The sequence below is a fragment of the Populus euphratica genome, unplaced genomic scaffold (assembly GCF_000495115.2).
Source record: "Populus euphratica unplaced genomic scaffold, PopEup_1.0 scaffold4.1, whole genome shotgun sequence".
In the NCBI taxonomy this organism is placed as follows: domain Eukaryota; kingdom Viridiplantae; phylum Streptophyta; class Magnoliopsida; order Malpighiales; family Salicaceae; genus Populus; species Populus euphratica.
The window spans coordinates 1627708-1652754 of NW_011499859.1; the positions used below are offsets into that span (position 1 = coordinate 1627708).

The 25047-nt window shown below is 32.6% G+C and overlaps 3 protein-coding genes and 1 pseudogene across 3 annotated transcripts; all 4 read left to right on the plus strand.

The window, feature by feature from the left end:
• Positions 1-8542: 8542 nt before the first annotated feature.
• On the plus strand, positions 8543-15014 carry LOC105124308 (cation/H(+) antiporter 18-like). Its single transcript, XM_011024274.1, has 4 exons — positions 8543-8828; positions 10303-10512; positions 12536-13537; positions 13649-15014. Exons 2-4 carry the CDS (start codon positions 10306-10308, stop codon positions 14852-14854), a joined length of 2415 nt encoding a protein of 804 aa, XP_011022576.1. The 5' UTR covers positions 8543-8828; positions 10303-10305; the 3' UTR covers positions 14855-15014.
• A 2264-nt stretch (positions 15015-17278) lies between these two features.
• LOC105124309 (cation/H(+) antiporter 18-like) lies at positions 17279-21340 on the plus strand (annotated as a pseudogene).
• Positions 21341-22474: 1134 nt separating this feature from the next.
• On the plus strand, positions 22475-23273 carry LOC105124310 (disease resistance response protein 206-like). Its single transcript, XM_011024275.1, has one exon. It carries the CDS (start codon positions 22520-22522, stop codon positions 23114-23116), a length of 597 nt encoding a protein of 198 aa, XP_011022577.1. The 5' UTR covers positions 22475-22519; the 3' UTR covers positions 23117-23273.
• Positions 23274-23649: 376 nt separating this feature from the next.
• Positions 23650-24574, plus strand: LOC105124312 (dirigent protein 5-like). Its single transcript, XM_011024277.1, has one exon. It carries the CDS (start codon positions 23684-23686, stop codon positions 24269-24271), a length of 588 nt encoding a protein of 195 aa, XP_011022579.1. The 5' UTR covers positions 23650-23683; the 3' UTR covers positions 24272-24574.
• Positions 24575-25047: the final 473 nt, after the last annotated feature.

Below are 25047 nucleotides of genomic sequence, written 5' to 3' on the forward strand. Positions count from 1 at the left end.
ATTTTTTTAATAAAAAATATTTACATAAAAAATAACATATTGAAAAATCCATTATTTTTTTGTCAACTTTTTAGGATAAAGTCCATTGATGGTTTATTTATTATAGGCTGATATATGGGCAATAAAATCCTTAATACATATCAAAATTGGTATTAAAACATTGAATATGAATCATGAGAAATTAAAACAAAAACAACACATTAAATAAAAATATTAATAAATCAACTTCAAAGCAACACCAACACAACAAATCAAGATAACATAAAAACGCAAGTGAGGTTCTGGCCTAGCGGTGGGAGGGGCTTGTCCCCTTCCTCTGCACCTGGGTTCGAACTTCACCATGCACGTCTGTCATCCCCGCGGTGCCTTACCTGTTCATTGGGCTTGCAGGATGTTCAGTGGACCTTGAGGATTAGTCATGGTGCGCGTAAGCTGACCCGAACACCCCACGTAAATAAAAAAAAAAAAATAACATAAAAACTCATAAATAAAAACACCGTCCAGCACATTAAATCAAAAGCAGCATCCCTACACGGCATGGCAATTTGAAAACCACATCAACACATTAATTTTCATATCAAGATCAAACACCATCCTGAACGTATTGATTTTGACATTATTCAACCTTAAGAATAAATTTTATAGCCACATTATATTCCCGAGGCTGCCACGCATCGATGGGGACCAAACATAAATATTTCATGATAATCATAATAATACGCATGAATAATCAACAATACATCAAAAATCCATTTGAGGTTTGAAATCAAATTTCGAGAACCCTTGAAATTCACTTTGAAGCTATTGGCAAAGCCTAAAATAGTGGAGGAGCATGGACCCACGTGTTGTTGCGATTGCCGACATGTGAACTCATGCATTACCTTGATTATTTAGGCACCTTTTAAAGCAAATCGACAAGGGCACTCCTCCCTCTTCCTTCTCGTATCAGTGATGAAGCTCAATGCCCACTGAGACGGGTGAACGAGTCGCTTGAAGATTTGACTTGGTTGTTTCTCTCTTCTTCTCTCCCTCTATCACGCATGCTACTACTATTGTTACAATTGTTTGCTGCTTCCAGTATTGTTGTTGTCAGACTGGTTTATTCAGTGAATGTTTGTTCAGTGATGATCGAGAGTGGCTCCAGTTTTACTGGCGTAGAGGAGGTTTTAGAAGGGTTGTTGTCGTGGAAGAATATGATTTTCGAGTATATATAGAGAGAGGCCATGATATATGGAAATGGTGGTGGGTGTGGTGGTCTAATCATTATTGTCTGCGGTGCTGTGGAAGTGCGATAGTTGGTGGGTGATGGTGATGGCTGGATCGATGGTGAAGATAAAAAGAGACTCCTTTTGTTTCCCTCATTTTTATTCAATTTTTTCCTCTAGGTTTTCTCTTCTTTTTTTTTCATCAATATTCATTTTTTTTAGAAATTTATATTTTTTTAAATGTTTATGAAATATGATTGGGGTTAAAAACTTAAAATTGAGTTATGAAATATAGTAAATAGGGGAAGGGATGTATAATTTTAAACGAGAAGTTCTCTTATTAAATTAATCACTTTTCTTTGACACTTCTTACTTGGAACCACAAGCATATTATTATTTCAATTTAAAATTTGATTTGATTTATGTTGAGATCCACCTTTGATTCTATTTTTTCAACTCCTGCAAAACGTTCTGAACACTTTATCCCTTGATAGTTTTTATATCCTAAACACTTCATAATTAAATCTTATTTCTTTAACATTTCTTCTTCAAAATTTTAATCTTGAACCAAACGTAGCTCCTGAAATTTAGGTGCGCCAAGTTTGTTTTTAGACCTAATATTATTGAATTCAGCTATATATAGAGTTCAAGTACATATAAATTTAATAAATTTTTAGATTCAATATCTTTAAGTTTATCTACGTGTTGACCCTAAATATATATGGAGTCGGTGAGTTACCAGATCTAATATACATGGATTTAGTTACACGTCGAGTTAAAGTACATGGTTCAAGTAAACTACTAGACCTAATATTTTTAGATTCAACTATACATTGAGCCCAAGCATATATAGGCATAGCGAGTTGTCAAGCAGCTATGTATTGAGTCCAAGTACATATGGATCTGATGAGCTGTCAAATCCAAACGGACATGGGTTTAAGAAGTCGCTAAACCAAACACTTTTGGGTTCAACCACGTGTTAAGCTTAAATATATATGGATTAGGTGAGTTACCAAACCTAATATCTTTTGGTTTAGCTACATTTTTTTTTATTTGAGAAAACTCCACTCCTCGGAAAGCGCACTTTATAGGCTCATGTGAGCGAGTAAAACCCCGGCTATCCCAAGCTCTTACAAAAGAAGCACGCCTTGACTCAAACTCGAGACCTACTGTACAGATCTAAAACCTTTTGCCATCACGCTACGTCCATTGAAAACTTGATTCAGCTACATGTTAAACCCAAATACATATAAGTTTGACGAGTTTTCAAAATCAATATTCTTATGTCTAGCTACATGTTGAGTCCAAGTACATGTAGGTCTGACAAGCTTTCAGACTCAGTATCCTTAGATTTAGCCATGTGACAAGCCTAAATACAAACGAGTTTAGCGAGTTGTCATACACAATATCCTTAGGTTTAGCCATGTGATAAGCTTAAATACATAGGAGTTTAACGAATTGTTAAATCTAATATCTTTGTGTTCAATTACATACTAAATTTAAGTACATATTACTAGAATTAATATGTGTGTACCTACCCAAATGACACACATCTCTCCCTCTTTATACTAATCCTATCAATAAACCCTAAAAATTATTAGAAATTAATAAAATTCAATAACATACTTTAAATATCTATTAGTGAATAAATAATTTAGGTCTTTTTAAGGTTGAACCATAGATTTTTCCAAATTAAAATCAATTATTTTCAAAACATATATATAACTAATATCTCTATTTATTTGCTTGAATTTCAAGTGGAAAGCATGAAGTTTCAATCTTTTTAGTCATTTATGCTTGTCAACTATGTATAAAAATGTCTGAAACAAAAACCTACTAGACCTTGGAGTGTGTTTCATGGCTATATTTTATAATTTTTAATTTTATAGATTGTTTTAGTTATTTATTTACGTGTTAATTTTTTTTTTAAAAAAAAGTGAAGGATTATTAACCTTTTCATCCCTCCTTTCCAAAAACATTCTTATAATTTTTTTATATGTTAGTTGCTTCAGTCTTAACACATCATTGTTTAGAATTTATATAAAAACATAATTTTTCTCAAATTTCAATTATTATTTTTTGTTAAATAATTTCAGATTATTTTAATATATTGATATCAAAAATAATTTTTAAAAAATAAAAAATTATATTATTTTAATATATTTTTAAATAAAAATATATTTTAAATCATAATCACTGTTACAATCCCAATAAACTATGTAATACCGTTTCAGTTTCCATCGATTACGAAAATGTCCTCGCTCTACTGTCCAGAGACTTTTCCTACCGAAGCATGCTGACTAAGACTCTATGTTTATTTATTTATTTATGTCTTCAGAGTGAGGATGCATTTTGACTTTGGATTCCGAACAACCAATGGGTTAGCTTCACTAAAACTTGGATTTGTATTGTAAAGTACATCTTTTCTTGTCTCTCTTCAATCTTGATAGACATAAGTGTGATCGCGGGGCTTCAATTAACAGGTAACAAAGAAGACTCTAAATTAAAAAAAAATGCTGACTAGGAAACCTAGGAAAAGAAATTCATGTCAATTGAATAGTCAAGAAATATCATCCGCAGACAAGTTAGAAATTAAAGTTTATAATTTTTTTTATTTTAATTTTATAATTTAAATTGTAAATTTAACAAGCTCAATAGATTTTTTTAAAAGATATCACCTTAAAATTTTTTAATTAAAATATATTTTTTATAATTATTCAAATTATATTTAGAACTATGATGAATCTTTATATTATTTAAATTTTTTATATTAAAAAATACAAAAGAAACCTAGACATTTTCTTATATTTAAAAAACTAAAATGAATACGTGCCAGTAATCTATTCTTAACTGGATCAATATATTTCTCATGGTGTCATGGACAGATGTCAGCACTCTTAACACCCAATGAGCATCCATTGGTTACTGCGACAGCTAGGGGGATGTACCAGCAATTTATTGGCAAATGTAATGATTAAAATATACATTTTATTTATTTTTATATATTTTTAAAAAAATTCCACTATTTTTGTTTTTATTGTTATTTTAAATTACTATTTTTTTATATTTTTAATTTGATTTAATATTATAATATTAAAGAACCATGCACGAAGGAAGAAATTAAAAAAAGATGATGCAAGCTATTATGTTTGGTATTGTATTAATTTTTATTATTGTGATTTAAAAAAAAATATTTTTGATTAAAATAAGTTTGATATTTATATATATTTGATTAAAAATATAATTAATATTGAAGTTGAACAAAAACTATTTTAATATATTTAGTTAAGAATACTTTTCAAATTAAAATTATAAAATAATTAAAAAATATATATATTAGTACTAATGATTTTCAATTTAAATATTATAGTAACTACTGTTATTATATCATTAAATAAATAATATTTAATATAAAATATTTTTTATTATTTTATTAAACTAATTAAAATCAGGTAAAATATTATTAGAATTAAAATTAAAATTATGATGAAATTTTATAAATATTATGTCATTATGTAAATTATGATCAAATTTTATAAATATTATGTCATTATATAATCTATTTTTAATTTATATAGTATAATTGAATAATATTAAAAATTAATTTTTTTAAATAAAATATAAAAAAATAAATTTTTTTATTAAATCATATTCAATTTAACATGGGTAGTTTGAGACCGGATGAACCCGTCATAAACAGTGATTACAGAGAGCACTGTCAACTTTTATAAAATAAACAGTGCAGAATTTAATTCACTCTGCAGCACAGGTGGAAGAAGCAGCTTGGGGCTGCTTTCAATTCACCAACATTTTAAACACCAAATACACTGAATCTCACAAATAATAAACAACAATTTTATAATTTACCAAACGTATATCCTTTGTGATTCGCTTAACCCACCCTCGATGAACCATAATTAACAAGTGATCATCAATCAAGCACATCATTGAAGTTAAATAATCAAAGCATGCATGCGAATGATGTTACCTTTAACTTTAAAATATATACAGATTAGCACAGTCATTTGCCAATCATTCTACTCTGAGAAAACCTGCACGACACGTGCTCTTGCTTAATCATGCACGAAAGGAATAATTAATTGCAAGTTCCGTCCTTCGTCTTTGTTCTTCCATGAAAAAACCTGGACGACTCCCTGGACCAGTTCCTTATGCAAATTATGGTATTATTTATTTTTATATCTTTAAAAATATTAAAATAAAATTATTTTTTATTTCAAATTAATATTTTATACTTTAAAAAACAATGAGAGCCATATTTAGCTAAAATAATCATACTGGCAAAATCAGATTTTTGTTTAGCCCCAGCTCATATCGTGGTGCCTACAGCATCTAGTCACCATTCCGATCCAAATACAAGATTTGACTTTTGAATAGTTTGGACGGTTTGGGGCCGGGGACAGCTTGAGTAATTTACTCTTGGCAGGAAAAACAATCGTTGACATGGTATCAATAATTAATTATAAAAAAAAAAATACAAATAATTATTTTGTTATCTGAAGGTCGTAATATTCTTGCAGTGAGTTGCGTATTCTTCCAAGCAATTCTGGTTTCGATAATGTGAATGTTATAAGGGTTTTTCTTCTTTTTTTTTAATCATCCTTTTGTTCTACGAGAAACACTCGCATTTAAAATCAATATGTACACCAACAAAGTTGCATGATTGTTTGCATTTTAATTACCAACATGACAATAGATTGTGTATGATAGCTCAATAATGTTAACAAACATGAGTATCATATTTGATTTTTAAAAAACTAATCTATCAATAATTGATTAAAAAAACTAGCTTCGCTTCATGTCAACCTTAATAAGTTTCTTTTTTTAATTTCATTATATATATACATATAAAGAGAGAGAGAGAGTCCATTCGGCTGATGTCAGTCATTGAATTTCTCAAATAATGCTATCCTTTAATTTATTAACTAACAAAAACTATAAAACATGTAGGTTAAACAGTGCAATTTATTTTACTGTTTATCATCTCACAATCCACACTATAAAATTGTCATAGTGATTTTTTTTAATTTTTAATCTGGATAAATTTTTTTTATTACATGTTTAGGTTATTTTACGCCCAAATTAGCATTAAATTACATATTTATTTGGAGATAGAGTTGAATTGAAAGTCAGAAAGCTAGAGTGAAAAAATTGTTAAAATAAATGGTAAATTTGAAATTTATTTGAAAAATATACTTTAATCCCCCATCTTTCTTAATTGTTTAAGTGACTAAACCCTTTAATTTTTCAAAAAATCATTTTGATACCAAACCTTATTTTCATTATTTTTCAGTCATTTTAGATGAAGAAGAGAAAGGCTTGCTGAATTCCTATATAGAGAAAAAATGTTATCGTTGTGATGATTCCAATAACAAAAACAACTGATTTTTGTGTTGAATGGTTCCATGCGATGATGAGAGTTCATATTTATTGATTTTTTTTTTAATCTTGAAAGTGCATGGAAAAACAAATCAGAACTTTGAAAAAGTTTTTATTTTGAGTTGATTTTGGATTTTATGATGATTTTCTGAGGTCGTTTACTAGTTTAACAAGGTTCATAGGTTTTTTTTTATATATTTTAGGTTAAAAAAAGAGCTTTTTAATTTTTTTTCAGAATATCAAACAACTTGTTATTAATTTTTTTCAAAATAAATTTGGATGGATAACATGTTGTTAATCATATTAGTTAAAAAAATAATAAATTATACATGCATAAATAAATCTACCCTTGTAGGCTTGCATGCAAGCCTTTCTTCATGGTTGGGTGTTATGTCTGGCTTACTGAACCTAGTAATGCCTGATTTTGTTAAAAAAATATTCTTTTTGTAATTTAAATCTTTTTATATGTTTTTTTAAACAAAATTTAAGTTTGTATTTTACTTCTTTATGATTTTTATCCTTCTTGTTTAGATTTTTTAGAATAGTGATTATTTTTTAATTATATTGGATGTGTAGGATTCTAAGAAGGTTAGAATAATTTATTTTTGAAAAAATCATATAGATTAAATTGTTTTTTAAAAATAAAAAATATTTATTTTTTAATATTTTTAATATGCACAACCTTATATAATATTTTTTTCTTTTCTTTTACTCAATAAATTTTATATGTGTATCGATTTCTATTATAAATTAATTTTAATAAAATATTATTAAATACAACTAGATAAATAATCCATGTTGCAATATAAATTATCTTGATCTATATTTGTGTCTCAGTTTTTTCAAATTTATTTTTATTTATTGTTAATGAATTTTTGTTTTTCATTTTTCTACACAATATTTTTTAATTTATTTAATTAAATATTTGCATACGTTTTCCGACTTACATCTAGGAATATTTTTATGTAAGAAAACACATTGAGATATTTTACGTGTTTATTTTTTTTTGTTATCATGTATTGATGTTTTTAATTTAATCTCTTTTTTTTTGGTTTCTGATTTTTTCCCCTAACCCTTTTTATATATTTTTTTTTATTTTACTCTTTAATCTAAGTTTATTATGTGTTGTGTTTGTTTTTCTGGTTCTTATTTTTTTAATTTTATTTTTTTATTGATGTTTTTATTCTTGTCAATTTAGCTCTCAAATTAAAAATTTGTTTTTGCTCTTCAATTTATTTTTATTTTAATTCTTTTAATTTTGGATTTTTTTATAATTGTTTTCTTTTAATTTTATCATTTAATATTTTACTTTTTAGAAATTAAACTTTATAATTTTTTCATATACTATAATTGATATTTGACAACAATAAAATTTTTAGCCTGATCAAATTTTAAAAATTTCAAGAGCTTCAGAGAACAATTGATTCACTGCTTTTACTTTAAATATTACTCCAATACATGCTCTAATATGCATACCGAAAGTTAATTTTAGTCTCTTATATATGATTTAATATTTATTTTTATATACATCATAGTTTATGTTATAATTTAAAGTTTACACTGAACTTATAATCTTGCATTACTATAAACTAAGTTTTTTAAACAACAATATTTTCTAGTAGTATTATATTAATTAAAAAACCTATATACACTGATGTATTAAATTAAAATATTTTATATATATTACATATTGATTGAAATTTTTTCCAAAATACGAAGTTTGTCGACAAAGAAACCAGGTGTCACTAGAATTCTAACTCCAAGTTCAAACCAGGCAAAGTGATAACAATCATTTCCTCTCAGATAAATTAAAGATCGGCACGTGGGTTGTCAACGCTTAAACTTCTTGGGGGATCTAATGGCAATTAAAGTAATTATCGGGAAATACGATGGCAACTATGGACTGAGCAAGTCTCGCGGTGCTATAAATAGAGACGGTGTTTACTCTTCTACAGCATCGCGCACTCTTCATTTGCCGCTCCTCCTGGAACTTTCATCCACGTACTAACACACGGATTTCCATAATTTGTGTGTTGTGGTATTTTTTTTCTTCCTGACTCTTAAATTTTCTCGAGAAACAAACAGAACCAAACTGTGTTTTATCTTTTTACCTTTCTGTATCTCGATTTTTCTGGAGAAACAAAATAGACCCAAATGAAGAGCTGAGGAAAGAACTGCACTTACTGTATACCACAAGTATTCTTGCATATAAAGCTGAATATTCAGGTGAGTCTCGATTCGTCTCTTTTCTCGATGATAACAAAGTCAAAATCCGTGAGTGTCTCTTTTTACTCTTTCTTATTTTCAACAATAATTTATAGTTTTTTGCATTTTTTCTCTGTGCAATTTCTCTCTGAGCTTTTGAGTTAATTTGTTTCTCTCTGTGAAAAACTAAAAAAATCAGAAGAGTGGATTTGCCATTTTTTCTCTACGTTTGTGTTATGATACGCACATATATACAAGTGATTTTTTTTTTCTATGTTGCAATTTAAAATAATCCATAATCTAATCTTCGTGGTTTACAATTAAACTGGTTTACCCTCCCTCTTTCACCGTCGTCCCGGTTAAAGAGTTCTAGAACGTCCGATATCAGACCTTATTCCGTGTTCCACCTCCGTTTTGTTATTTTTTTGTTATTTTTTTTTATGGCAGTTTAGTTCCACAATAGGATAGTTGTACTTCACTGTTACATTCTGGATTCCACCACTTGTAGACTTTGAACCTCAAGAGCTCGTAGGCTGTGTCCAGCGTTGGAAATGGATAGAAATGTTCTTTTATTTTTTAAAAAATTATTTTTAATATTAGTATATTAAAAATATTGAAAAAATTAATTTAAAATAAAAAATAAAAAAATTTAAATTTCTTTGAAAATGTTCTTAAGAAGCAAAGACAAATAGATATAAACCTCCAAGTAGAAATCTCAAATTAAAAAAAATATAAAAACTTTTTATACAATCATACCAGTTTACAGTATCCAAATATTATTTCGAGTCAAGTAGTTGCCTTGTACTTTATAATCAATTTCAACAATACAGAAAGTTTTTTCGTAATGTATAACTTTTCTTTCTCAGTATTCATCGTGAATATCGAACTACCTGCAGCCATACAGTAGTTTCATTGCCGTGTTTGTAGAATTTACTTTTTATGTTTTTAGGGAACAACCCCATCCTTTGCTATAAAATAAAAATAAAAATAAAAAACCGGGTGGCGCCCACCTGAAATTCCTTTCTTTTTTCATTGACTGGTGTCCTCGTGTCACTTTTTAACAGTAACTCGTAATAAATTCATGTATTTTCTTGGAACTTATTGTAAAAACTTGCAAATATCACCTTAACAAATAACAATTATTTAATGTGATTTACTCTTATTTTTTGTTTAAGATCTTGGTTTTTATTTTTGTTAACGTAATACAACAATAAATAGAGTATAATAATATATTCAAACAATGCTTAATGTATAATTTGAAGTCTTCATAAAAGGCTATAGCATCTCTGCTAGTTCAGGTAATCCTGAGTGGTTTCAGAAAGGATTGTGAAAATATGCACTATATGTAATATGCTTACCATGTTTTACTTTGCTATGGACAGTCAACCGTCATTATTAATATATACCAGCACAAACCGTGTTACTAAAATCTCGTGGGGTGAGGAACCCCAATTTCCTGGCGTGTGAATTCAGTGTTTTATTTGGTGATATACAGATAATGGCGGCCTTGAATGCCACCGGAACAACGTTGTCATGTCCTGAACCAATGAAAGCTACGTCTAATGGTGTGTTTCAAGGAGATAATCCTCTTGACTATGCATTGCCTCTTGCTATCGTCCAAATATGTCTTGTTGTCTTGCTCACTCGTATTCTAGCTTTTCTTCTAAGGCCTTTACGCCAGCCGCGTGTGATCGCCGAGATTGTTGTAAGTTGCTAGCTCCTTTTTGTTTACTCTGCCTAATATAGACTCTTTCTCCGTGTTTTAATTTTAGGTGGCCGCAAATTTAATTCTATTTGTTTTTGTGTTTTAAAAGCTTTTTTGAAAAAAATTAATTTTTTTTATTTTTTTCTTTACTTTAAATTAATATTTTTTTAATGTTTTTAAATTATTTTGATGCATTAATATAAAAAATATTTTTAAAAAATAAAAAATATTATTTTAATATATTTATGAGTAAACAACACTTTCAAAGGTTAATATATGATAATTGAAAATAAAACCATAAGCAAGTTGTGGAAGAATAGGTGTTAGATGTAGCCTTTTGCACATAACTATAATTATGCCTTATCGAATGAGTACATGTATGCATAATTACACGTAGTAGTGACTCTCTATTATCTGATTATATTTTATTTATTTAATATAATTGTAATGAAAAGATCTAGGTTGCCATAAGCTCTACAAATAGCCATTGCATCCCGGTAATTATTGATCATATAAGGTGGGCTAGGTTAATAATGTTGCATATTTTATTGGCTCAATGACTTTTTTGCATCAACAGGAATTCTAAGGGTTGTTTTTGTAGATGAAGCTGTTTTCAAATTGTTTTTTAAAATGAATTTTAGATTTTTTTACTGGTTTAGATATATGGATATCATAAATTAAACAAAATATTTGAAAAAAAGCATACGCGACTCGGATATTTTTCTTGCGGAATTAGATAAATACATGCACAACTTGTATGATTCATTAACGGATAAATATAAAATTCTTCATGTTCTTATTATTTTTTTAGTGGTTAGAGGTATCCTCAACCAGCTTTCACAAATCATATTCCTGTTAATTTAAGAATATAGAAAAAAAAGAAGAATGACTGGGTGTTCTTTTTTTCATGGTGTTTGATGGTATATTCTTTGGAATAATTGGCTAAATATATAAAATTCCCAAGTGGGGAATAGTAATTTGTGCATATGTTTCCTAGTTGAGGATTTTCGCATGGTTAATATAACATATATTGTGGCGTATCATGATTTGATTTCTGTTTAATGCAGTAGTTGGTAAAGCTTATGGATCCAGCTCCAGCTGTTTTAGTTATTTTAAAACATTTGTAAGGCGAAGAATTTTCATCCTGGTCTCTACTTGATAAGACAATTGATTTAAATTTAAGAATTGCATAACCTGAAAAAAGAGAAAAAATTGGACATTAAACTTATTTTGAAAATAAAATTTTCCATAATTGTTGTTAAGAAAACTAGAAATCTACATGCAACCACTTAGTGATCCTTGTGACAATTGATTTCAAGCTTGAGCGTGTAAAGTTAATGTTAAAGTCTGTGTGACAGGGAAGGACTAAGAGAAAATTCAATTTGTGATGAACTTCTTAAAAATGGCCGCTTTTTATATCTATTACATAAAGGATCTGATAGACAACAACCTGTAGCAGAGTTTGACATTTTCCTCAGTAGTTAATTATGAAATGGTGTCTTTCTGAATGCATGTATGGTAATTTTTGTTGCCTTTTGTTGATTGATGCATTAGATCGGTAGATATTAAAACTATCTCGCGTGGTTACAGAAACTCTTCGCATCATCTTCTGGTTCCCTGAGCAATCTACTAGTAGCAGAAGTATTAGCTGTCTTAATGAAAAGAACGTGTATTTAGCCAGATAATTTTTCTAGCCCAACCTTGTTAAATCAATTGAAAAGCTGAATCAATAGGATTAATAGATGTCTGGAGATTTCACTTCCACAGCTTAAATTGGAAAATAGTAGCTTTATATGATTCATCATTCACTTTCTAGAACAGGTTCAGGTGTCCTATTTTCGTATTGTTTTGCTAAATCTGTTGGACAGTTGTTACTGCAAGGGATGCAGCAAAAGAAATTCTCAATGAGACTATTAACGGTTATTTTTCGTATTGTATCTATACTCTCATGCATTAAAAGTCTAATCATAGTTAATGTACATAAAAAAGTAAGATTTGTAATTTGAATTTTTTATTTTGAAAGGGAGGGATACTACTCGGTCCATCAGCTCTGGGTCGAAACAAGCATTATCTGGATAAAGTTTTCCCAGCTAAAAGCCTCCCCGTGTTGGATACTTTAGCAAATCTTGGTCTGCTTTTCTTCCTGTTCTTGGTAGGCCTTGAGTTGGACCTGAAGTCCCTTCGTCGGACAGGTAAAAAAGCTTTATGCATTGCTGCTGCGGGGATTAGTTTACCCTTTTTATTAGGAATTGGAACATCATTTGCCCTCCGTGGAACTATCAGCAAAGGAGTAGATAAAGCTCCATTCCTTGTCTTCATGGGGGTGGCCCTTTCTATCACTGCTTTCCCTGTCTTGGCTCGTATTTTGGCCGAACTTAAGCTTTTAACAACTGATGTTGGTCGAATGGCAATGTCAGCAGCAGCAGTCAATGATGTGGCTGCATGGATACTTCTTGCTCTTGCTGTTGCCTTGTCTGGAACTGGCCATTCTCCCCTTGTGTCTTTATGGGTATTTTTGTGTGGGTTAGGATTTGTTCTTTGTTGCGTGTTCATTATCCCTCCTATCTTTAAATGGATGGCAAATCGCTGCCCTGAAGGTGAGCCAGTGGATGAAATATATGTATGTGCTACTTTAACTGCTGTTTTAGCTGCTGGATTTATCACCGATTCAATTGGAATACATGCTCTCTTTGGTGCATTTGTTGTTGGAGTTCTTATCCCAAAAGAAGGAGCATTTGCTGGTGCTCTTGTTGAAAAAGTTGAAGATATTGTATCTGGTCTCTTTCTCCCATTGTACTTTGTCTCAAGCGGATTAAAGACCAATGTAGCCACAATTCAAGGGCTTCAGTCCTGGGGTTTACTGGTTTTGGTCATAACTACAGCCTGTTTTGGGAAAATTGTTGGCACTGTAGGTGTCTCTCTTCTTTGCCGAATGCCTTTTCAGGAAGCTGTAGCCGTTGGGTTCCTAATGAACACTAAAGGCCTGGTGGAGTTAATTGTCCTGAACATTGGTAAAGATAGGAAGGTAAAGTCGAATTTGTTCTTAACTAATTTCAATCCCAAAGCCTGTTTTAATTGTTTGTTCTCGGTTTTCTTCCGTTCAAGACTATTATCATTTGGTTGATTGGTACTGCAGGTTTTGAACGATGAAACATTTTCCATCATGGTTCTGATGGCTATTTTCACAACTTTTATCACAACACCTTTAGTTATGGCAGTATACAAGCCAGCTAAACGAGCGAGGAGGGCTGACTACAAAATCAGGAAAATTGAGAGAAATGACCCCAGTACTCAGCTCAGGATTTTGGCCTGTTTCCATTCAACAAGGGACGTTCCCACAATGATTAATCTCATTGAGGCTTCGCGTGGGACTGACAGGAGGGAAGGACTATGTGTCTATGCCATGCACCTCATGGAGCTCACTGAGAGGTCGTCTGCAATACTTATGGTACACAAGGTGAGAAAGAATGGGCTACCGTTTTGGAATAAGTTGCAGCAGTCTGGTAATAATCAAGTAGTTGTTGCTTTTGAGGCTTTCCGGCAGCTGAGCCATGTTTCTATACATCCAACAACTGCGATCTCACAAATGTATGACATGCATGAAGACATATGTGAGAGTGCTGAACGGAAAAGGGCAGCAGCAATAATCCTCCCATTCCACAAGCACCAGAGGCTGGATGGGACGTTTGAGACAACTCGGACTGAATTTCGTTGGGTTAATATGAGGGTTCTTGAGAATGCGCGGTGCTCAGTTGGTATCCTGGTGGATCGTGGGTTTGGTGGAGGCACACATGTCCCTGCAAGCAATGTCTCCTATTCTGTAACTGTTCTATTCTTTGGGGGCCGCGATGATCGTGAAGCCCTTGCTTATGGTGCGAGAATGGCCGAGCACCCTGGTATCAGTTTATCTGTTATTCGTTTCACCACAAGCCATGAGATTGTCGGAGAAATTGTCAGAGTTGATATAAATGATGACCACAATGTTTCGACGGAATCAACTGATGATGAATTTATAGCCGAGTTCAAGAAGAAAATTTCAAATGACAGCTCGGTCAAATATGAAGAGAGAATAGTGAACAATGCCGAGGAAACTGTGGAAGCTGCTAAGGATTTTAGTCACTGCAATCTGTTTCTTGTTGGCCGAGTGCCTCAGGGCCCTGTAGTTGCATCTTTGAATGTAAAGGTAGAGTGTCCTGAACTGGGGCCAGTAGGACATCTTTTGATTTCTCCTGATTTCACAACTTCAGCATCAGTCTTGGTGATGCAGCAGCATGCTAGCCCAGGATCACGAGGTGGTTCAACAAGGGTTGCAGAGATGCCTGCAGAAGATTCAGAAACTTAATACAATTGAGTTGAAATGATGAATAATGACGAAATAGAGTAAATTTGATTAAATAACTTTCACAGGGGCTAATTTATTGAATTTGCACAAACAAAAGGACTAAACCGGGGGAGTTTTTTCCGAGAGTAGTGCATTTTTTCTAAATCCAGGGCCAAGGTTCTGTCTGTGCCTTCTTCAGTCTGTCGTTAGTTCCTTATATTATTCTGAAACGCCGCCAGTTAATAAATAAACTACTTGGTTAAATCAGGGTATTCATGCTAGCAAACCGCTATCCACGGAAATATTATTTTTTTTATATAATTTTATGATAACTTTTTTTTTAATCTAGTAATATTTTTATTTTGTATACTCACAATAAATGCGCTGTCAATGTGCTGTCAAGTAGTTTTTTGTTTTAATATTTAATATTTAATATTAGATTTATTGAAAATAATTTTTTTTATAAAGTTATTATATTTTCATGACTTATATCATGAGCTTAATAAATTTATCTAAGTTAATTTTGATTTTTTATATTGATTTTTTCTTGATTTCATTATTCAATATTGAAAAGATTGAAAATTAAACTTTATAATCCTTTTCAATTTGTTTCTATATAGTTATCTTGATATTATAACTTGAATTATGAGTTTAGAGTTGACTTAGATAATTTTTTTGTTATTTTTATTATTTTTTTAATTTAATTTTTTAATACTAAGTTGATTAAAAATTAACCTACATAATTTTATTTTAATTTATTTTTTAAAATATTATCACGTTTTTATGGTATAGATAATAAATTTAACAAGTTAATTCAAATCAATTAAATATATTATTATTTTAATATTTAAAAAAATATCATTTAATACATTACCATATTAATATTTTAAAAGGATGTTCAATGTTCAATGTATATCATATTTGAGTTCATGATTATATTTTTTTTATTAGAAAGCATGTTAACATGGACATTAAAAAGATTAATCTTAGCCTAATGATATGGTCGTCTACTACCACTACTAGGCAGGAATTCTAATCCACTTTGGGTCCGTGTTTAATCCATTCATTAGTCCAATGGAGTGGTTTTAACTAATTGGGGTCAATTCTAGGCTGGTTCGGGCCTTTTTTCTTCGACCCGTCCCGGCCCACCCACTTTCGGCTCAATAACCATCTTTGTTCATCGTTAGAAATATAGTAATTTTAGGCATTTAGCTAATCTGGGCTCCCCGCTTTTGCCAATGTGAAACCAACGATCTAATTTATTTACCTGTCATCATCAAGCTCGTGAATATAGAACAGTATAATTATTCGTCGTGAATACAAAACGGTAAGATTATCTTCTTTTCTCCGGTGAAAAAGCGACCACGCAACGAAAGCACAACTCAGAGCAGAGACCCCACGAAAGGGTGTTTCCATGATTTTTTATTTTAATTTTAATTTTAATTGTAATTGTAATTGTAATGTTTTTCTACTGACGCTCTAATGTCTTGCCCGCACAATAAATTTAGTATATGCCATTCCTGCAGATATTCCAAGAAATTTTCTACTTACGCTCTAATGCCTTGCCCACACAATAAATTTCTTATATGCCATTGCTGCAGATATTCAAAGAAATTTTCTTCCTGCTTTGCTTAATTGTATTAGGGATCTTTTCTAAAAGCTTCACCCAATTTCTAGGAAAGCTATCGTTTTCTCTCTCTCAATCTTCCACGCTGTAAAAAACTTTTCTATACAAATACAAAATCTTTGTGGCTTTACCGAATTTCATTTCCATAATTCCCTGTCTTTCTCTCTTGATCTTTTGTTCTAATGAGAGAAGGATACAGCGACTCCCTTTTTTTTTTAATATTGAGAAAATCAAAGTTATATAATCTCACGCTCTCCTTTAAACTTCAAAAGTGAAATCACATTTGTCTTTCAATCTCTGAAAGTTCTCAGTCTTGCTCTCTTGTGACTTCAATGATGGACAGTTGGCAGCCATGGAACCAAGGCTGTTTGATATTGTTTTCAATACTGCTTCGATTAAACATCCGTTTTGCCTTTATAAATTGTTCATACCGCTTGTTGATAATATCAATGGTTTCCTTTTACTAGAAAAAAATGTTTGACATGGTCAGAGAAATTGAAGGGAAAATGGAGGACGGAGTGTTTTAGGGCTAGGGAAAATGGAGAAATTGTGTTGCCTGAGGATATAAATTGTAATTTATAAAAGAATAAACACAAAATAAAAAAAATAACAAAACTGTAGATTCGGAAAATCTTATGATCTTACTCCACCAGTTATTTATTGAGTCCACCTTAAAGAACACAAAGAAAAGAAAAGAAAAGAAAATTCATAACTTATAAAAAAGATAAGGAATATTTTTATTTATGATTTCTCTCTCACCCGTCTTTATTTTTTTTCTTTAAAATTAGTTCAAAGAATAAATATAAAACATTGCTAGTTGCTCACTTAACAGTATAAAACTTTTGTAGTAGAGAATCATTGTTCACTTTTAATGCCACCTCGTGCACGCTTTTTCTAATCTAAGCACCACTCCACTTTCTCTGTAACTCTCCCAGAATCGCAAGGAGGCAAAAAGATCAAGATTTTGCATCAGGCCACTGAAAGGACAGACCCTTTTCTAATTCTTGCCAGAATTTCAACTCCTTTGATCTTCTACGGGTAATCTTGCCTACCTTCCAATGCCTTCTTTCTTTGCTCAATAAATTAATAGAGAAATTAATGTTGTGCATTTTTTTTGGCAGGGAGTGAAGGAAAGACTAGATTTTTTGAGTGTTTTGGTAGGGTGATATGGTTTCAGTGAATGCTACATCAGGGCATACATGCCTATCTCTGAAGCTTACATCAAATGGGGTATTTCAGGGTGATAATCCCCTTGATTTTGCACTCCCCTTGGCCATTTTTCAGATATGTTAGGTGATTGTGGTAACAAGGGGTCTTGCTTTTCTGTTAAGACCATTGAGACAGCCAAGGGTGATTGCAGGGATTGTTGTATGTGCCTTTCTCCTCCTCTTTTTATAATTGATTGAAATCTGATCTGCTTTAATGTGCTTTTGCTTTTGTTTATCTGCTCTTTTGTTTGCGTAAGTGAAGAGTTTTTTATTCTTTTTTATTTTTTATTTTTACCTTGGATGTTAGTTTCCTTTTTTAGAATTAATAAAATTGGGGAGAAAGATGATGCTTTACTGAAAATGACTGATTCTCAATGATTTTATCTTTTCCATACGAAAGTATCAGGTTGCTCTTTATTTTTGGCTCTGCTGTTTGATTCTCTCAGGTGGGTTTAAATAAATGGTCAAGTAGAGAACTTTTTTCTTTCTTTTATTACTATGGAGTCAAAATACAACAACTGGATATGTTAATATGGTGTCACAAGATGATGAAGTTTGTGGATCTACATCCACCTTTAGATTTTGTTTTTGGCATTTTGATTATTCTGATTTTGCTTTTGGATGTGTTTGGATCAAGCCTAAGTTTGATAATTGCGGTTCTGCATTTTCTTTTGCAGAACAAATTCATCAGGTTGCTTGAAAAACATATATATTTTAATCTTATGTTAGGCAGGTGAAAATGTTCATAGATAGAAGTTTTCAAGAGGCATAATGCAATCATAGCGTATAGTTCATCAATCTAGCAACTAAAAATATTGTTGCAAGTAGAAGCTTTGCTAAGGTTAACCTTGAGAACTTTAACTTGTGTCAGGGAGGAGTTTTACTTGGGCCATCTGCATTGGGTCGAAGGAAGGGATATTTGCAGGCATTATTCCCAACCAATAGTCTTACAGTGTTAGATAATCTTGCAAGCAGTGGCCTCACTTTCTTTTTGTTCCTTGCTGGACTAGAGCTAGATCCTAAATCTCTTGGTCGAACTGGAAAAAAGGCCCTAGCTATTGCCATGCTAGGAATTGGCCTACCTTTTGCAATGGGAATTGGCACATCATTCATTCTCTGTTTAACCACATCTAAAGATGTAAATGGTACGGCCTTTCTTGTATTCATGGGGGTAGCACTTTCTATAACAGCTTTCCCTGTCTTGGCATGTATTCTGGCGGAGCTGAAGCTCTTAACAACCAATGTTGGAAGAATGGCCATGTCAGCTGCAGCAGTAAATGATATGGCTGCATGGATTCTCCTTGCTCTTGCTATTTCCCTGTCAGGATCTAATACTTCTCGCATTATTTCATTTTGGGTTTTCTTGTCTGGGTGTATTTTTGTCATCTGTTCAATTCTAATTGTATCCCCAATCTTCAAATGGATGACTAAGTGGTGCCATGAAGGTGAGCCAGTTGAAGAGATGTATGTATGTGCAATCTTAGCTGCTGTCTGGCTGCTGAGTTTGTAACTGATGCTATTGGAATTCATGCCATCTTTGGTGCTTTTGTTATTGGAATTCTGGTCCGAAAGGAAGGGCCATTTGCTGGCACTCTTGTGGAAAAAATTGAAGATTTTGTATCTGGACTATTCCTTCTGTTGTACTTTGTCTCAAGTGGACTAAAGATCAATTTAGCAACAATTCAAGGGCTCCAATCTTGGGGCCTTCTGGTTTTGGTAATTTTCACAGCATGTTTTGGGAAGATTTTTGGCGCATTTGTGGTGTCCCTTTTATGCAAAATACCTCCGTGTGAATCTCTTGTCATGGAATTCCTAATGAACGCCAAAGGCCTGGTGGAACTCATCGTTCTCGATATTGGTAAGGATAGAAAGGTAATTAACTATTCTTGTTATAGAAGTTAGTTCTGGCTAAAGCTGTGCACTTTTTATGGAATGACCCAATGCAAAGGTCACTTGCTTGTTCGCACAGGTTTTGAATGGTGAAACGTTTTCCATTATGATTTTAATGGCTCTTTTTACAACCTTCATCACCACACCTCTTGTTATGACTGTATAGAAGCCAGCAAGAAGAGCAAAAATGGCTGACTACAAGTATAGGACTGTTGAAAGTAGAAGTTCAAATACTGAACTTCGGATTTTGGCATGTTTCCATGGTTGGAGAAACATTTCGTCGATAATAAATCTTCTTGAAGTGTCACGAGGGGTTCAGAAATCTGATGGGCTTTCTGTATATGCAATGCACCTCGCTGAGCTTTCTGAGAGGTCATCAGCCATATTAATGGTCCACAAGGCAAGGAAAAATGGTTTACCCTATAGGAACCGAGGCCAGAAGTTGGGTTCCAATCTTGTTGTTGTGGCATTTGATGTGCTCCAGCAATTGAGAAGTGTTTCTGTACGGCCAATGACTGAATCTCTTCAATGTCTGACATGCATGAGGACATTTTCACCACTGCTGAAAGGAAGAGAGCTGCAATCATCATTCTTCCACTCCATAAACACCAGATGTTAGATGTCTCTCTCGAGATGACTTGAACTGACTTCCAATTGGTTAACAGAAGAGTTCTTGAGCAAGCACCATGCTCAGTTGGAATTCTAGGTGACCGTGGGCTTGGTGGAACCACTCAGGTATCTGCAAGTAATGTTTCTTATGTTATTACAGTCCTCTTCTTTGGGGGCTGTGATGATCGTGAAGCCCTTGCTTATGGAGCTCGAATGGCTGAACACCCTGGTATCAGTTTAAACTTTAAAGGTTATTCACTTCCTAGTGAAAGCTGAAGCTTTAGGGGAGATAGTCAGAGTTCACATGGATGATAGTTCTAATATTAAATTGGGATCATTGGATGAAGAATTCCTCTCAGAGTTTAAGCTGAAAATATCGAAGGATGAGACTGTGAACTTTGAAGTGAAATTCGTTGGAAATGCTGCAGAAACCATCAATGCAGTCCGTGAGGTACGCCACTGCAATCTTTTCCTGGTGGGTCGATTACCTGAAGGTGAAGTAGCTTTAGCTTTAAGCAGTAGTAGTGACTGTCCAGAACTGGGGCCTGTAGGAGGGCTGTTGGCCTCTTCTGATTTCTCAACAACAGCATCTGTTTTGGTGGTTCAGCAGTACAATATTCAAGTATCTTTGGATTTAGCTTTGCAGAATGGTAATGAGTTTCTGGGAAAAGATTCAGAATCTAACTGATGGGTTTTTAGATTGAATCTTGGTGATGTTTAGGTAGCACATAATGAATTGTAATAATCACTGTTTATCATATGACATCAAATTATGTTATACTCGAGTTTGGGATTGGTCATTAATCCATTAAACTAGTTGAAGACCTAAGGTTTGTATCCCCTATTATCTAAACACGGGTTCGAATGGTTAGGCTAGATCTTTTTAGCCTCATGGTTATGTATTATGAGTTGATACTTTCCAGAACTTTTCGGTGGTTCTAGTACCCTACGCTGGCTGGGAGCTGATTGAAGATTAGTCTTTTGAGGAAAGGATGAAACCCTCTGGGCTAGAAGATCAGTTCATTAGCATATTTTATGAAGTAGGATGGGAAGGGCAAATCCTGCAGACAAGAATCGCAAGCTACATGGGGAGAAAGTCCCCCATTTCTTCGTAAAAAGTAGAAATGATAGTTTTATGTTTGGTAATCTCTCATGTTTGCTAATTTTTATGTATAGCACATATATGTTATTATATAAATCTTTTTGTTTATAAGATTAATAAAGATTGAGAGATTTTCCTGTAAATGCTATGTGCCTTTTAATATATAGCCAATTATAGAAACCTTCCTGCATGAGCAAAACACATAATTGTAAGTAAATACAGTAAAAAAGATGAGGTAAAACTTGGTCTGGTAGGGACAATACTGTCACGTTTGGCTGAATTCTGGGGTGAAAAACTTTAACTCTTCGACAACCACCATCATTAAATGTCATTCATACGTTGGAAAAATACAGCAGATTAATTAAATGTTGAAATGAAAAGATTTTGAAATTTGACTTGCCAAATCTCCTTGTGACGAAGGTGGGTTGGAAAATGTCATTTTCGAAGCCACCGTGTATCGTTAGTGAGTTTGACACTGATCACAGTCAGCAGAATCAAACCATTGGTGTAAAAGGAAAAGCCTAGTTTGTGCAACTACAAGAATATAGTTCTTTAAAAGTAGCCATGAAGGCTAATTTAAAAATATAATTGTTTCTTCGAAGCACGAAGCAACACTTCAGTAATTAATAATATTTAATTATTGCAAGCCCAAATAGGTAAAATGCTCATCAGTATTGTCTAACCAAATTCCTGAAGTTTTAGTTCCTTTTCTATACTTTTAGGACCACGAGTTCTTTAGTGCTTTAATGAATGAATATTTAAGTTTCCATGGCTGCGCCGCTGACTCCAACCTCCCATTTTAGACAGGCAGAAGCAGCTAACTACATGAGTTGGAATCCAATTAGCTCAAGTGCAACCTAACCAGAACTTGGTGGGATAAGCTTCAAGACGGCAATTTCTTCACCTATTCTTTTTCCTACATATTAAGCCAGAAACACTTGGACTAACATAAGATCGTTATCTGGCTGTCCATTTTGAAACTTTCATTAAGTAGGTCCAATCATATCAAATTTTCCACGGAGGACATCACCAGATTAAACGAATATGTCACCGTTAAATCGACAAAATCTATTAATACGACATTATAACATGACATTTCGGCTAGTGGATTTGCTTATTAACTTAACATGAACAACAAGCCATCAAATTTGATTTGACTCTCATTTTTTGACCCTATAGGATCTAAGTTTCCCAATATAAGGACAGGAAGTATAGAGGGAACCAACAAGTTCTAGTAGTTCTGCCCTTGTATGCCCTGCTTCTTTCCTCTTGAGATCATATCTAGAAAGAAAATGAGAACTTCGGGCTTCGTTGCTATTTTCTTCCTGATATTCCTTTCTGTATCCTCAGCCTATCCAGGCTGGAAGAAGCAGTACAATCCATGCAAGCAATTAGTCCTCTACTTCCATGACATTATTTACAATGGCCAGAATGCTGCTAATGCTACAGCAGCAATTGTGGCAGCCCCAGAAGGTGCTAACCTAACCATCTTAGCAGGGCAGTTCCATTTTGGAAACATTGCAGTTTTTGATGATCCCATCACTCTTGATAACAATCTTCATTCTCCTCCAGTTGGTAGGGCTCAAGGCATGTATATCTATGACACCAAAAACACCTTCACTGCTTGGTTAGGCTTTACATTTGTTCTTAATAGCACAAAACACCAAGGGACGATAAATTTCATTGGAGCCGACCCAATTATGGTGAAGAGTAGAGATATATCAGTAGTTGGAGGCACTGGAGATTTTTTCATGCACAGAGGAATTGCAACGGTAATGACTGATTCATTTGAAGGTGATGTGTATTTCAGGCTCCGCGTCGATGTCAAATTCTATGAATGCTGGTAAAATAGAAGATAGAATATTGAGTGTTGGTGAGTTAATATTAATGTACTGATTTGTTTTGTATTCTCTGCTAGAAGTGTCCTATCAGAAGAGCAGCAACCTAAGCTTGCTGCTTGCATGACCAAATAAAAAAGTTTGAAATATAATCCCTTTTCTGTTAGTAATACTTGGTTTTTTCTTACACTTTCTAGATGAATTTCGCCATTGTTTTGTATTCTACTAATCTACAGTGGTGCAAAAGAAAAGAAAGCTTGATTGGAAATAATTGCTTAAATGTTCCCATGGCTGTGCGGCCGCACTTCGATTGGCGCAAGGCCAAACCATTCCGCAATCTCCCATTTTAGATATAAATTGTGAATTGTGATCTGAATTTAACCTACCATTTTAGATATAAATTGCGATCCGAAGTTAACCTCCCATTTTAGATATAGATAGTGATCAAAATTCTGTAGTTCTCTTATACCATAACAGTACAAAAAAAAAAAAAAACAGGAGTTGTTGAGGTATACCATCATGCTATGCTGTAAGACAATCACTAAAAATTGGAAATTACTATATAAGCTGAAGATAATGGTTCAATCTAGCACAAAATTGAGGACAATCTCAGGTGTGACCATGAGAGATCTTGTATTGAAATTATTCTTCATTCTCTTCCTCCTCTTTACTCTTTCAGTTTCTTCAGAAAAAAAATCTTTTAAACCAAAACAACCATGCAAAGATCTTGTGCTCTATTACCATGACACTCTTTTTAATGGCACAGATGTGGCTAATGCAACATCTGCTGCTGCTACCGATCCTACAAAGCTTGGCAACTTCAAATTTGGTATGCTAGTCGTTTTTGATGATCCAATGACCAAAGACAATCATCTTCTTTCACGTCCTGTTGCAAGAGCACAAGGGTTCTACTTCTATGACAAGAAGTCCACTTACACTGCATGGTTTGCCTTCACTTTAATCTTTAACTCCACTAAACATAAAGGTACTCTAAATATAATGGGTGCGGACTTGATGACGGAGGAGACAAGGGATTTTTCTGTGGTTGGAGGTACAGGGGACTTTTTCATGGCCAGAGGGATTGCTACAATTCATACGGACACTTTCCAGGGAGACTATTATTTTCGTCTGAAGATGGATATTAAGTTGTACGAATGCTATTAGGCATTACAAGTCTTGTCTTTTCTTGTGGTCATATGTGCAAGATTTGATGAATAAAACGAGTTCTTGTGTGTAATCTTGTAGTAGACCTGGGAGTCTCAATATCCAAATAAGTTTCTGTGCACCCAGTCCTACCAGTTACGTATCATTTTGGATTTTTTTTCCTTGCTTGTGAACTAGTAAGAAAATAGGGAAGGTACAAGTTGTGTTTATGCATGTTTCCCATCTTGATTAGTGGAAAATGCTGACAGATCATTTATGTCTCGTTTCCATATATGAACCTTTTTCTCGTCATGAATACAAGAGCAAGCAACTTTGTATTTACTCACAAAAATAATTCCTTTGAACAAAAAATAAAAAAAAATGATCCTCCTACCCCTTTTCCTTTAGACTTTTGTGACTTGAGTCCTTGTTGCTGTTTGTTTTTGTAATTAAAAAATATTTTTATAAAAAAATATTTTTATAAAAAATTAATTTTTTAAAAAATTATTTTTAGATTTTTTTAATTCGTTGATGTTAAGAACAAATTTTACAGAATAAAAAATATATTATTTTAATATATTTTTAAATAAAAAACTTTAAATAAACAGGATACACACTATCAAGCACCGCACTATCAGTTTCTCAGTGGGAAAGGATTATTTGCTATTTATGTATGAAAATTTTTATAGGTTATTTTTTATTAGTTATTTTTTAACTTATTTAAAATAAACTAGTTATAAGTAGAAGAAAGAATAAAATTTATGATCCACAAAAAATAATAAAAATATTCTTAAAAT